The following is a 15,784-nucleotide window of genomic DNA, read 5'->3' as shown; positions in this document are numbered from 1 at the left end:
AGAGTTGGGGGAGAATGCCATTCCCACTCAAATAATAAAGACAAGCTCGATAACCTGCTGATGTCACAGGTGGTGGTCTGCCCAGGAAGCAATACCTGTTCATCTGAAGTGACCTCTTTCTAGAGGGCTCCTTATATGCGATCAAGTGCTTTTTTAAAAAGTTGCTTAATTATCTCTCACTCTTATCTCCTTGTGTGTGTTTTGTTGGGAAATAAGTAATTAATACAGTCTCATCCTTATTTGGTAATGTTGTGTCTAGTTAGATGTGGTTTTTACGGTTATGCTCTCTTTAATCCATTCTGGCATCTGACCCATTTTAACTGATTAGGAGTAGAATGGTTATCAACTCCTTCTGTTCTTTTAAAATGGGGTAAGTTTGGATATGCATTTGCGAAGAACAAACTAAATGCCCTAAGAGTGCACAGGATCTGAAATCTGCTAGACACTCAGGTGTTGGAATATTTTGTAGCATTACAGCATCTTAAGCACATTGTGTAGCCGTGTGTATAAAACCCTGCTGATGCTCATACAGGTTACAGACGGCTTCATGGCCTTATATTTGCTGTGTAATCAGGAGGTCTGGGGAGGGAGGGGTTTTTCAGTCAAAAGGAACAGCAAGTGCCGAGAAGCTGTCAGAATAAGCACGGGCCTCACACGGTTGTAGGACAAGGTGCGAGGCTCGGATCGAGCAGGAGCAAAGGGGAACACTGACCGCAGAGAAAGTTGGAAAGTTAATTTGAGATCAGTTGTGAAGGGTGTGTATACATGCTGCAGATTTGATTATCTTCTAAGTAATCGTCCAGTAATGGAGGGTTTGGGGTGAGGATGAACAAATGCTTAATTTTTCAACTAGTTAGTTTGGAATTATGCTGAATTCAGAAAATACTAACAGTGGCGACCATTTAGTTGTGTCTCGTCTCTACAGGTGACGCTGACGAGTGGCAGCGAGAGGGGTCGGCGGGGCGCGCGGTCACACGCTCTGCGGGCAGAAGCGGGGTCGGCGGGGCGCGCGGTCACACGCTCTGCGGGCAGAAGCGGGGTCGGCGGGGCGCGCGGTCACACGCTCTGCGGGCAGAAGAGGGGTCGGCGGGGCGCGCGGTTACGCGCTCTGCGGGCAGAAGCGGGGTCGGCGGGGCGCGCGGTTACGCGCTCTGCGGGCAGAAGCGGGGTCGGCGGGGCGCGCGGTCACACGCTCTGCGGGCAGAAGCGGGGTCGGCGGGGCGCGCGGTCACACGCTCTGCGGGCAGAAGAGGGGTCGGCGGGGCGCGCGGTCACACGCTCTGCGGGCAGAAGAGGGTTTCTTGGCGTGGTTTTTGATCTCTCTTCGGAGGAGCCGATAAAACTTGGTTCACGGGGCAAGTGAGCCGGATGCTTGCCTACCGTGAGAAGGAGCTCATAAGCCATCCGACTTCTGAGGCATAGTGGCAGGGAACGCTTATTGCTAGAAGAAGGATTTAATGGAAAGATTTACCTGCAGTAGTTTAGAGAGAGGAAAGGACTGCTGTTACCTTATTTGGTAATATTCACTATTCGCTATTTCATCCAAAGAAAAAGGCTGGTAAGGTACGACTTTCTGAGTACGTACTTGACAGTAAATGGAATAGGATATTTTTAAGGAAAACTGTCATTAGGTTTAAGTACTGGTGTACACATTGAAGTACCTTTGTTACTATATTTAGAACGTGCTTCTATCAAGCGTAGCTCTGAAGTTACTAAATTTTAAATGCCCGTTCAATAAACACTTGGTGTTGTTGATGGTTCCATTGGTTTGTGAGAGCAGGTGGCCGTTGTGTGTCTTCTATGTACTGTGACTTCTAAAACTTAAGGACTATCTCTTGTTCGCAGTCTCTTCCAACTCTGATATTAGTATGTTGCTACCTAGGATCAGCTGTCAGTTCAGTTCACGAAGGGTGGCCAGAAATCAAGCCGTTAGTGGAGGCGTGGACTGTGACGATTAGGCTGCGGAAGGTCCTGATGCTGGGCTGGCAGTGCCGGACGGGTGCATGGGGAATGGGTGGCTTTCCTCCATCTTTTCTGTCCGATGCCTTCGCCGTTCTTTGGGAAAGAGAGCAGAGAAGTCCGTGAGTTCATGTGACAAAGGCTGTAAAGGAAGTGCAGGCGGTGCCCTGAACACAAGATTAGAATTATTAGAGAATTCAGAACTGTTGAACAATTTGACCAATTCTTCAAAATTTAGTAATGTGTACTTTGACCAGATAAGTGAGGCAGATTATCAAACTGATTTGACACTGTGCTGTGTTTAGCCTTCTCGTATAATATTGTGTAAGAGATGAGAACTTTCAACAGTGCATTTTACCGTAAACTGTCTTACTTAAACATGCAAGTGCTAGTAAGTTCCATAGAAATGAATAGTGATCACAATTAATGCCTAAAAATTAAAGGCTATTAAATATAAATTGTGTCTGTTACCATGTGAGAGAATGATAAATCTCTCAGAAATGTAAGATCTTGACTAAGGAGTCAAAAAACGTTGCATTTTCTTTGTTTCAAAATAGTTTAAAATTATTTACATTTACTACATCTTATGACTGCACCATTTCTTTTCCTCTCTTTTTTAAATGTGTCTATGAAAATGTAAAAAAAGCAGAAGGAAGGAAAAGTGGATTGGAGAGTAGGAGAGAAAATAAAATTAAATGATAAGACAGGAATTCTGCTGAGTTAATACTCAGGGAGTATGAGATCAGTAATATGTCTTTACTGCCTGATGCTTAGCTATAAAAAACATAATAGCGGGAATACAGACCTGAAGCTTGAAGTGACCAACTGAAAATGAAAAAAAAGATTTAAAGTAGACATTCTTTTGCAAGTATGTTTTTTGGCTACTAATTGATGTATACTTATCACTTATGAAAATATCGTAAGATTTGCTTCACGTGCAATTCTAAAGAACTTTGCTATTTTATAGTATGAATAAAAAGTAGCTTCATCTCCCCCCTAAAAAGTTACTCCAGCCCTTATGTATTTATTGTATAATTGAGGAACATGGAAAAATATAACAGCAAAAATATAATATTTACAAACCTTTTTGATATCCTCAAAACAAATTGTTAGGAACTGGTATGGTTCTATTGAAACTCAGCTGCTTTAAGAGGTATTTAGGAGATAAGGCTTTATAATAAGTTGAATTGGTCTAAAAGTCAGTGTAATGACTCGTAATGTTAGTATTTGATAATGTAATATGAACTTAGCTCTTGTTCTGTTAGCTTTCAGAATAAACCGCATGTAAAAGCAGTGGACCTTTTCCCATGTCCAAACAGTAGTTACAAAAATGTAAAGGCAGATCCATGAGGCTGTTGCTGGTTTCACAAGGGGGAGGGACAGAGGGATGGGGAACAAGAGAGGGAGGGGGGAGAGAGGGAGGGGGGAGAGACTCCGAGGGGCGCAGGGGGCGGGGCCGAGCCAGGTCTTGTTGCCGCTTCAGGAGGGTGGCCCCCCGTTGTCCGCGGCAGCCTTGCACCTCCTCTCTGTGGCGCTAACATGAGGGAGATGTTGTGAGTTAGATTTTGTAAATGATCGCAACGCACTAGATACTAGAGAGACAGTTCAAGAGTTTACACAGTATACCACGTGGAAGCCTCCCTTCTTGTGTAAATCTCTAGACCTTAGTTTTCACTCCTGACCTGTGTCTGTAAAGCTACTAGTGGAGGGTGATTTTACATGTAATTCTCTTCGTTTCTTTTTTCTGTGGCTGATGTGCCAATCAGTGGCACCCACAATATTAACGTGAGGATTTTACATCTGCAGGTTACTCAGCTTCAGTCGTCAAATTACTTGATTTAGCGATTTTTTTGATCATCCGTGACTTGACTCAGACCTGAAATAATGGCGGATGGGGGAAGAACTTTCCAGATGGAATCCTCTTCCCCGTCCCCGCACGTCTTTCACTGGGGGATCGTTATTGTAGTTGGGAGTCCACTAGAAGTAAATGTTCAGCCACTGTGTCTACCTGAAATAAATTTATTTTGAAAATATAAGTATAGATACATTTCTAGAGTGTTATGTTTTCCTCCCAAAGTTATTTCTAAAGTATTATTTATCAACTGAAAGTTTAACTCTGATGTGCTATTATTTCCGTGAGTTGATTATACTTCTTCTTTTTTTTAAGGTAAAGTGCAAGTTAAGAGTTCAGACATACAAGTTGGAGACCTCATCATAGTGGAAAAGGTTGATGCATTTTTAATATATTTTAGACATGTATATGCCAGTTATGAACATTTAGCCTGATTGCAAGTAACTTTTGAATCTGAAGGAAATTGTTTGAGACATGTATTTTAAATCTTAACATCTTTGTGTAAGGTTTGATATATGTGAAGAAAAAAATACAGGTTTTTGTGTAGTCTGTTTTGCTAAAGTACATTTCAGTGTGTGTAGGTAGTCATATTTTGTCTAAAATAAGACATGTTAACTGTTTATTGTTGCATTATCCGAATTATATCTTTTGACCAAAGAATTGTATTAGTTAGAACCTATTTACAATGGAATATGTTTCAGTTTCTAGAGCTTCCTTTTACAGACATACATGTAATTATTGGATATTAATTCTTATGGCTTAAAAACTTAACGAGGGAAAGGTAAATGGAAACAAAAGAGGATTGGAAAGAAAAAGTTTAGGTCAGTGTGGGAAGAAGCCATTTAAAAGACCCCACGGTGGTCAGCGATGGCCGTCAGCAGGCCGCTACTGGCCCGGGGTCTGGGGGCTGGGCTGTCTGCCTTTGCGGAGAAGCTTTTCTGCCCGCACAGCCTTCCTAAGTAACAGTGACGGAGGGCATAGTCTTTTTGCTTTTTCTTTTTTAAGGCTCTAGAACAACATTTAAAAAAATATAGAATGAGAGGTTTTCATGAGGCCTCTTGCAGAGGAGTGTGAGCCCCTGGTACCGGCAGATAGCCCCAAGGGAAGCCATGGGACATCCCCAGCCCGAGCCGCCCCTGGGGAGGTTTGGTGGGAGCCTTGCTCCTCGGGGGGAAAGCGGTCTTCATCTCACTGCGGTAATCTGTACACAGAGAAGGTGTGGGGCTGTGTCTGTCTGATTCTACAGAAAGGAGAGAATTAAACATACGGATTGGCAACTTATGTACGTAGTATTCAGTTATACGGATACTGTAAGTTACTAACTTTTGATCCATTGCTCTTTTCTGCAGTGAGAAGTGCTGTAGTGAACGTTCTGGTACCTACCTCCTTGCAGGACTCTCTAGGACAAATGCTGACAGGAGGGGTGGCCGAGCCCTATGTTAGTCATACAAACTGTGGTGCAAGTTGTAAGGAACAGCAGCATTGGTTTTCTCAGGTTTCTGTGGTCGGGAGTCTGGATGCAGCCTGGCCGCACCTCCTGGCTCTGGGGCCCCCTTACGGCTCTCCGTCAGGTTGTGTCAAGGTGTCACCCCAGCAGCCATCGCCTCCACGTTCCACGGGGGTGGCGCTGATGTCAGCCTCGCTCTTGGGGTTGTTGGCAGGACTTGGTGCCTCTTTGGACTCAGGGCCTCAGTTCTACGAGCTCTTGGCCTGAGGCCACCCTCATTCCTGGCCGCATGGGCCTCGCCCCCGGGCAGCCCACCACGGCCGCCAGCAGGAGGGGAAGGAGAGGGTGTGAGTGCGGGCAAGGGTTGCAGTCTCCGAGGCCTCGACTCCAGAGCGATGCCTCACCCCTCGTGTTTCCCTCTTGACTGTAGGAGGCTGTCTCGGCTCTGTTGTGCTGAAGGTTAGGACAGAGTCCCTCTGTGAATCAAATGAGTACTGTTTGGCCTTTTCATTCTTTCTTCTCTTGTTTCCTCCTTAACTTTCCTGTTTACCCTTTTTTCCCTTACCTCTGCTGTTGAGTGTGGCGTAGCAGTTCGCTCCGCCTCCTGTTTTCCCTCGCTCCTCCCGTTTTCACTGGGTTGGCCATCTCATTAGTCACAGAGGAAGGTGTGGAAGAGAGATCTACACCTGTGTCTGGGTGTTCCTCTTCAGTGTCTCTCTGGCCCCACAGCTGTCTTCTCCATCAGTAAGGAAGATTGGTGAGTGACATAGGCCCCTGTAGACATCCAGGAAAAGGTTTCCCTTTGATGTGCGCTGCACCTCTCTGTGTGTGTTTGTTATTTCAGTGTCCGGCGGATAGCACGTTGTGGGTGATGCACCAGTGTTACGCACACGTGCGCGTGTGTGTGGCATCCGCGGAGCCAGAGGGAAGGCTTCTAAAATGTTTTCACTAGCCTGAAGGAAGCACTGCTGCACGCTAAACACTAGGGGAGGCACCACTTACCTGCTGTAGTTTTTTCTATTGCCGTCTGTACTTTCATTTTCATATAAACATTTTTCATATATTTGACTCTCCTGGAAGACATTGAGTATGCTGGAGTTTGATAACATAGGTTCCAGTAACTACTGGGAAATGATAAAGTTTTAGTAGTAGATTCATGGTATTTGTCAAACCAATTCTGTGATTTTTGTAGTGGTAAAAGAGTTTTTTCTTGCCAGTTGATATAATCATCATAAGGAAATAGCAGAGATCTGCTAACAAATGGCTTTGTCCTTCTACTTTTTATTTAAGAGTTCTGGGAATCCTTATCACGAACCAGAAAGCTATTTCTCTTTTATTTGACCATATTCCTATTTATAAATGAACGTTTGGGTCTTTCCATGGTGGATTTTATGTTATAGGATAGTTGTAATTTTTTTATCTTAACACGGAATTACAATTAGTACATCGGTATTCATTTTATGGTCCTTTAAAAGAATCATGTGCCAGTCAGCTTCGGCTCAGCGTTATAAATGTCAGCAGCCGTAGAACATGGGCGAGCAGCGGCCTGGGACAGAAAGTGGAAAGAGGGCGATGTGGCCTTCAGGGCTCATGCATCTGGGTTTAGACTCCTAGTTCTCCAGGTTCAAGTTCAGCCTAGGAGAAGTATGTCTTTGACATGAACCTGGTAGGGCAGAAGAAGGATAGAAACAAAGATAATGAAACATCAATGGAAAACCCAGAAATAGACCCACCCAAATATGCTCAAGTGGTTTTTGACAAAGTGCAAAAGCAATTAAAATGGAGGATGGATAGCCTTTCAACAAAACAGGCTGGAACTCTTGTACATCCATGGGTAAAAAATGAACCATAATCTAAATGTCACACCTTATATAGATATTAAATCAAAGTGGACCAGGGACTTAAATATATAATGTAAAACTGTAAAACTTAAAGAATAAAACAGGAGAAAATATTCAGAATCTAGGGTAGGAAAATAGCTTTTAGACTTGACACCAAAAGCACAATGCATATAAGGGTGAAATTGATAGATTACAGCATTAAAATTAAAAGTCTGTGCTTTGTGAAAGAACATGTGAATATGGTGGAAAAACAGACTGGGAGAAAATATTTGTAAACCATATATCCACAAAGATTTGTATCTAGAATATGTAAAAACTCTTAATACTCAACAATTTAAAAAAATCAAATTAGAAAATGGGCAAAAAAAAAAAAAAAAAAGGAACATTTAGCCAAAGAAGACATACAGATAGAAAATAAGCATATGAGACGTTATTCAGCATCATTTGTTATCTGGAAATGAAAATGAAAATACAGTGAGATATCGCTACACGTACAGCAGAATGGCTACAGTGAAAAATGGTGACAGCACAGATGCTGGCGGCGACGTGAAGACAGTGGGTCACTCATACAATTCATGTGGGGATATCAAGTGTTACAGCTCTTCTGGAAAATCATTAGACAGTCTGCTAAAAAACTGAGTATACAACTATCATTTGACCCAGCAGTTGATCTTTTAGACCTTTATCACAGGTAAATATTAATTTAGATTGGCACAAAAGCTTGAACAGGAATGTTTATGCCTGCACTATGCATGATAGCCAAAAATCAGAAACAGTTCAGATATCCTGCACGGGTCATGGTCAAAGAAAGTGCTGTACATCATACCATGGTAATTTCATGTTAAGAGAACACAGGCCCCTGCTCCTGTATTGCTCAGAGGCTTGAGAGGAGGGAAAAATAAAAAGTATCCAGTAATTATTTTGAAGTTTCTAGTTTATTTATTAATGCCTCATAGAAAATAAAACAGCATAAGGGAATCAAGGGTGATGGTCTAAAATTAAGAAAAAAATTCCGTGTATGATATTATCAAAGGAATAAAATACTTATAAATAAAATCATTGTTAAGAATAAACTTAAAAGAACAAAACTTGTACCTTGAAAAACTACAAAACGTCGTTAAAACACAGGAAAGAAGACCTGGATAAAGAGAACAACGTCCCATGTTCATGGGTCAGAAGTATTCCTGTGTTAAAATGGCAGTGCTCACAAAACGATCTACAGATTCAGTGCTGTCCCTCTTTACATCCCAGCTGACTTCCTCGCAGAAATTGGCAGGCTGATTCCAAAATTCATATGGAAATACAAGAGATTCAGAATAGCCAAAGCAGTTTTTAAAAATGTGAACAGAATTGGCGTACTCACACTTCTCCGTTTCAGAACTTTCTACAAAGTTAACATTAATCAGGACAGTATGGAATTGGCATAAATTAAACGTTGAGAGTCCAGAAATAAAGCCTTAAATTTCTGGTTAACAGATTTTCAACAAGGGTGCCTAGAAAATTCAGTGGGATGGGGCTGTGTTTGGGTGGGTGCTTATTTTTGACCCAGTACTGATTATGGGAGTCTTCATTTTGTTGTGTGCAGCTGGAATTCATTCATTTTGTGGTTACATAGGATGCCTTTTATCCATTCTGCTGTTGGTGGGTATTTGGGTTGCTTCTAAGTTTTGCCTGTGAAGAATGATACCTCTGAGTCATACTTGACCGTGTCTTCTGGCTCACACGTGCACACGTTGCTGTTGCATGTGTACTGAGGAGTGGACTTGCTGGATTTGGGGGTGAGTGTGTATGTTGCACTTGAGTACTTACTGCAAATGATTTTGCAGAGTGATGTATCAAATTGTACTCAGATCAGCAGTGAGTAAGAGTTCCCATTCCTTCACGTTTGCCAACGCTTGGCATTGCCAACCTTTGAAATTTACCGTTTCCAAATTGTACATAGTGGTTGTGGTTTTAATGTGCATTTCTGTAAAGACCAACAAAGCTGGACACGTTTTCATATGATTTTGGAAATCCTTCTGATTTGGGAAACGCCTGTGAGAATCTCTTGCTGTTTTTCTTCAGAGTTCTCCTTTCTTAACAGTTTGCAGGCCTTCAAGTATTCTGGATGGGAGTCCTTTGTTAGTTTTATGTTGTGAATATCTTTTCCTTCCTAGTGTGCTTTGTGGAACAGAGATGCTTAATGAATTCAATATATTATCATTCAAAGAAAAATTTTAATGAAGTCAACCTTACTGATCTTTTCATCTCTAATACGTTTTTTTTTTTTGTAAATTTGTGGTGGTAGGGGGAAGGAGTATTGTTTAAGAAATCTCTTCCTACCAAAAAGTCATGAAAATATTCTTCTGTATTATCTTTTAGGTTTTATTGTTTTGACTTTGACATTTTAAACATTTTTATTTATTTATTTATTTATTTATTTTTGGCTGCGTTGGGTCTTTGTTGCGGTGAGTGGGGGCTACTCTTCATCGCGGTGTGTGGACTTCTCATTGCGGTGGCTTCTCTTGTTGCGGAGCACGGGCTTTAGGCACCCAGGCTTCAGTGGTTGTGGCACATGGACTCAGTAGTTGTGGCTCGCAGGCTCTAGAGCCCAGGCTCCATGGTTGTGGCGCATGGGCTTAGTTGCTCCGCAGCATGTGGGATCTTCCCGGACCAGGGCTTGAACCCGTGTCCCCTGCACTGGCAGGCGGATTCTTAACCACTGCGCTACCAGGGGAGTCCCTGACTTTGACATTTAGAAGTATAATTCGTTTGGAATAGATTTTCGTGTTTCGACCGAAGTAGAGGCCAGGTGTTATCTCTTCTCATCGCCCATGGGTATCTAGTTTTCTCAGCACTGTTTATTGAAAAGATGTCTGCAGTGCCAACTTTCTCATAAATCTGGTGCCCATGGATGTGTGGGCCAACTTCTGTATTCTCTGCTTTTACCTTAATATAATCATGCATCTTAGTGGAATACCATCTTGTCTTAATTATTCTGTTTTAATATTTAGTTTTGTTATATTGTACAGACAGCTCTCCATGTTGTTTCTCACACTTGTCTAGTCATTCTTGGCCTTTGCATTTCCCTGTAAATATTAGGAATATCTTGTCATTTCCCACCAAAAAACATGTTAAGATTTTGATTGGGTTTGTGTTGAATGTGTAGGTCAGTGGATGCGCACTTCACATCTTTGCAATACTGTATATTCTAATTTCAGAACATGGTGTTTTCTATTTCCTTAGGCTTCATTTAATTTCTTTCAGTAAATGTTTTACAGTTTTTTGTTTAGAAGACTTGCGCATCTTTTATCAGTTTTATTCTAGTGCTAGTTTTTTCTTATTGCCGAAATGGGCATATTTAAAGAAATATTTACCTTCTTGCTGTTTGTTACTGGTATGCATGTTTTTGGTTTCTGTGTCATTAAGTGTGCTCTTATATTTGTTTACATCCTTGTTCTTTCTTCAGGATTTATTGGCTGGGTTTTTTTTCCTGCTTTCAAATGGATATTTAGTCCTTTGTATATTTTTAGCCTCCCTTTTGTGTTGTATGCAGTTTAATCATGTATATTTTCCTCTTATCATTTTCCTAACTTCGGCTATGTTCCACACATGATATGTTGATATGTTGAGTTTTTATTACCATTTCATTAACAATATTTTCTAGTTTCCATTGTGATTTCCCCCTTCACCTAAAGGTTCTTTAGATCTTAACAATTGCCTAAAGAAATGTTAGAAATAAGTAGCTCTATTCTACAGCATATCTTCTTTCAGCTTTAACAACTTATGTTTGTTTTTGTTGCTTGCTGACTGACAAGTAGTTCATTTCTTTACTGTGTGTAGATAAATCTTTACTTAGGTCTTAAAGAATATAAATAATTCATGAAACTATGTGAAGTATTCTTATTGTAATTATATTTTTCTCTGTTTGTATAGCTTTCCCAACTAATTAATTAATGCTAATTATTAGTAATACTAATACTAATATTAGTAATAGTGATTAAATAAATGTATGAATAGTGACCTTTGAGCTTTTCTCTTTTTCTGCTTTGTAAAAAGAATATCTCCTCAAATTTGTGGGGTTTTGTTTGCTCAATTTTACATTTATTCTTTCATTCAACATTTATTAAGTGTTTCGTTTTCGATATGCTCTGTTTTGTGTTAGGTGTTGGAAGAACACTGTCCTCACTTTCCAGGTCATTTAGTCTGATAGGGAAGACATAATTTTTTTATAAGGCAGTAACTATTATATTGTACGTGTGAGTTGAGGTACAACAGAGGCCACAGAAATGGTAATGTTTAACATTTTTCAGGAAATGAAGTAGTTTTCAGGTCATCACTAAATGCCATTTACATGGTTCATTGATGCGGTAAAAAAACTTAGAGGTCTAACTAAAATATGAGTTAAAATATTCATTTTTATTATACAAATTATGAATGTTAATAGTTTCAGCATAGAGTTGAAATATAACATTATTTTAGTTGTTTTTAGGAGCTATTTCTCCTTTGGAATGGAATTGTGTTAATTTGTAAGCTTGCATATAGATAATTAATATTTTATATTACTCTGCAGAATCAAAGAATTCCATCGGACATGGTATTTCTTAGGACATCAGAAAAAGCAGGTATTTTTAATTTTATTTTTATTGCTGATGGATTGGTATTATGGCAGTTTAATTTTCATTTTGAAAGATAAAAGTTAAATTTATTCTTGTAAGAATTCTTCTTTGAATGATAATATATTGAATTAATTAATTTCTAAATCACATTTAACTGTTTATGTTTAAAAAAATGATTTTACTGTATAATATGTTGGCTTAAAAAATATCCTTTCCTATATCAAGTGAATGTTTTCATTCAAATCCCTTTTGATATCTAAATAGATGGTGATGTTCCTCAAAACTTGATTGCTATTCTGCATTTGCAGTTTTATTTCTCATTCAGCAAACATTTATTTAGCACTTACTATGTGCCAGGTGCTACCTGTTGCTTAGAATACAAAAGGGAGTAAAACCAAGTTGCTCTCTTCAGAGAGTTCATGATCTACTTATTTATGGAAGTACACACATTGACGATTAGCAATACTCTGATTGTATAGATAGTATGAATATTAAAAGACATGTGGAGGGCTTTGCTGGTGGAGTAGTGGTTAAGAATCTTCCTGCCAATGCAGGGGACACGGGTTCGAGCCCTGGCGTGTGAAGAGCCCACATGCCGCGGAGCAACTAAGCCCGTGCACCACAACTACTGAGCCTGTGCTCTGGAGCCCACGAGCCACAACTACTGAGCCCGCGAGCCACAACTGCTGAAGCCCGTGTGCCTAGAGCCCGTGCTTTGCAACAAGAGAAGCCACCACAATGAGAAGCCCACGCACCACAACAAAGAGTAACCCCTGCTTGCCGCAACTAGAGAAAGCCCACGCGCAGCAACGAAGACCCAATGTAGCCAAAAATAAACAAACAAACAAATAAATAAATAAAAGACATGTGGGGGTAATGGGAGGGAACAGACAATTTGCCTAGGTGAGTTGAAATGGGCTTCACAGAAAAAATGATACTTATATGACCAGAGCTTTAAACAATAAGAGGAAGGTGCAAAAGGGGTAATGAGGAGGAAGCCTCATGTGGTCAAGGAGAAAAAATCCATTGGTTGGAAATCAGGAAACCGAAAATCTAGTCTGCTTTGACCAGTTTCTAATTATATGCCCTAGCCACGTGGTCATACATTTTCATCATCTCTAAAATGACGAGAGGTTTGTCAGGTAATATCCAAAGTTCCTTCTGCCTTATATTTCTGACTTTGTTGCGTAAATGAGCAATATTTTTATGGGAAGCTCAGCATATGTATTATTATTTATAGCATGAAAACTCTAGACAGGACATGGTTAAAATTGAGAGTTGTTGACTTAGTTTCTTCTCCATTTATAAATAGTGGGGTTTTTTGTTTTTTTTTTTTTGTATTTTTAAAAAATTTTATTTATTTGGCTGTGCTGGGTCTTATTTGCGGCATGCGGGGTCTTCATTGCCACACGCGAGGTCTTAGTTGTGGCAGGCGGGACCAGGGGTCAAACCCGGGCCCCCTGTGTTGGGAGCGAGGAGTCTTAACCACTGGACCACCAGGAAAGTCCCTAAACAGCGTTCTTTTAAAAGGACGTTTTAAGTCATGAGAGAGAGGAAAAATGTTTTCTCTTTTCACCAGCTGCAGTTACGATTATTTACATCCTAAGGTGAGGCTGCCATTAACAGAAGAATTCAGTTACACCTAATAATCAAGTAACCGCTGTACACTTGATACCCTCACTTTATCGTGTGCTATTTAATGGATGGTTCTGTTTGTCCGCTGGGGTGGAGACTGGAGAACTACTTTTCCAGTCCATTTCCCTTTCCTGTCTAGTTAGATGGGGCCATGCCCTGAGGTGTGGCCGGAGGATGGTGGCTGAAGGTCGTGTGTACCGCTTCCAGCCTCGGCTTTCCCTGTACCGGCTATGTGTCCGTGACCAGGGTAACCTTGGAAGCTGCCTGTTGAAGATGGCAGAGCTTCCCTCGGTTTAGGTTCCTTAATGACTGTGTGGAACAGACTCCCCTCCCGTTCTGTCACCAGGTGGACTCTGACAGAGAAGTGTCATTAAGTACCAGAGTTGCAAGGTGTATCTTCTACAAATAGCTAGTGTTCCCCCCTTAACACCTGTAGAGCTGTGGTGGGCAGTTAGAACTCTGCCTTTGCCTTCATCTCTTGCTTGGACAGAGCATCAAAGTCAGCCAAGCGTGAGAGGTTTGGGCCTCTCAGTTTTTCAAGGGCATCGTGTGCAGCCCCGCACTGGCAGGTGGCCTTCTAGGCTCTCAGGAATATGATAGAGCTTTTGCCCCTTGCTATCTGATTTTTCAGCTTTTCTTTTAAATTTTTTTGGTCAGCTTGTTGTTTACTCCAGCTTTAACCACCACCCAAGGTAGCCGTGACATTAAACAATGGCCACTGTTTGTTTTTGACAAACATTCCAGGGAAAACACATTCTCAGTGAATGAGCTGTGGGTTGAGTCAAATCCAGACAAGCCCTGCCTGGTCAGGTGGTTACAGTCGTCTGGGCACGGGGTTTGGGGGGCCCCAGCCCTGGTATGTTCCCCTCAGTGGCTACCAGATCGTTGGTTTTCTCAGCTACTGTGGAGTTTGACTGGGAGCAGGGCACTGGAAAAGGGACAAGTCAAAACACCACACATCTCACTCATAGCTAGGTTTAGCCGTGTTTCTTGAATAAATGCACCTGGGATTGTTGCAAGTCTGATTATTTTCCAGAGTTTTGAAAAAGTTGCTTTAGACAATTTTTGCTTATGTTCTCATTGCAGTTATGGAGGAATGGGTTTTCAGAGATTTTTACACTGCCATCCCTACTTATTTATGATTTCTTTGTCTTTGTTTGTAAATGTATGCAGTATAATGAATAACAAAAAGTTTGCATTTGGGAGATACTTTTTTTTTTCTTTTTTGGCTGCACTACTCGGCATGCGGAATCTTAGTTCCCCGACCAGGGATCGAACCCGTGTGCCCTACACCGGAAGCACGGATTCTTAACCACCGGATTGCCAGGGAAATCCCGGGAGATGCTCTTACATTTAATTGCCCTTGTAGTGATCATGGTAGGAATATATGTAAGATTAAGAATATTATGCTCAATGTGGAAATGGCTTTAGGTAATTCACTTAGAAGAAATAGAGTATACAGATGATGTTAGGAGATAAAATGTGAACAAAATCCATCTCTTTAAAGCTGGAAGATTGTTAGAAATGTCCATTTTTCAGAGGAAGAATCTGAGGGCTAGTAAATGTTTGCTGAAGTTTTAGAAATTGTTCTTCAGCCGCCGTATCATTGTTACGGCGTCATAAGATCGCAGAACGTGAAGAGGATATTAGAGCACTAGGCAAGTGAGATACTCTCCGATGTGCCAACTACAGATAAATAACGTTATATCCAAAATGATTATGTTAAATTTTTTTTCCCTCAAATTTTGCTTTGTATTCTGTGTTGTAGAGACAGTTTCTCTCTGTAGGGTAATGATATTTAATATTTTGGAGGTCATGGGTCTTTCTGAGAATCTTAAGGATTATCACTTTGTTCCTCAGAAAACTGTACATAATATACATGTATGCTAAATTTTTATTATTTAACTTATTCCTGGAAGGTTATTAATGGCTCCAAGTTTAGGACCTTACTGTCATCTGTTTTAACCTGTGGTTCTGTTATATTCCTCAGTTTTATGATTTTTTTCTGTCAAATTTAAATTGTTAAAACAATTACTGTTACTCTTATGGAGATACTAAAATGTCAGATTACTGGTTCATGATATTTTTCTTCTCTTTATAAAATGGACCAGACAGCTTCCCAGCTGTATAAAATGTGTCATAACACTGCTTTCAATCAAGGATTCTTAGCTTTAGAAATTCTGTTTGTGTGACTTTACATAATTATTTAAGGTTTCAAATTAAAGCCTTGTTTTTAAACATACGTGTTTAGAATTTTTTGTGTATCTGCTAACGCTGTTAATATTACTTTATTATTTTTCAGTTTCAGTTCAGAAAACCCTGATAATACATTGTCTGTTATAGTAAGAATCTCTAAACCCTAGCCAGTATGAAAGTCTTAAATCTACGCAGCATATTGAGTTTGGACAATAGCCACTGGGCGTTTGTCAGCACAGCTCAGCGAGTCTCTTCG

At 40.6% G+C, this 15,784-nt stretch overlaps 1 protein-coding gene across 6 annotated transcripts in view; it reads left to right on the top strand.

Annotated features, from left to right (window-relative positions):
* Positions 1-15,784, top strand: part of ATP9B (ATPase phospholipid transporting 9B (putative)) — a 205,300-nt gene that overhangs the window by 46,675 nt on the left and 142,841 nt on the right. For 2 of the 6 annotated variants that reach the window (XM_059040457.2, XM_067015933.1), the window contains 2 exons: positions 4,127-4,185; positions 11,652-11,703. In XM_059040457.2, coding sequence (XP_058896440.1) covers positions 4,127-4,185; positions 11,652-11,703 — 111 coding nt within the window. Of the gene's footprint in view, positions 1-698; positions 718-1,276; positions 1,564-4,126; positions 4,186-11,651; positions 11,704-15,784 lie in introns of those variants that run through there. The other 4 variants (XM_067015937.1, XM_067015934.1, XM_067015935.1 and 1 more) reach the window with 4 other exon arrangements.

Source organism: Kogia breviceps, chromosome 15 (assembly GCF_026419965.1).
Source record: "Kogia breviceps isolate mKogBre1 chromosome 15, mKogBre1 haplotype 1, whole genome shotgun sequence".
Lineage (NCBI taxonomy): Eukaryota > Metazoa > Chordata > Mammalia > Artiodactyla > Physeteridae > Kogia > Kogia breviceps.
The sequence above is the reverse complement of the archived record's forward strand: the minus strand, read 5'-3'. Positions and strand labels throughout refer to the sequence as shown.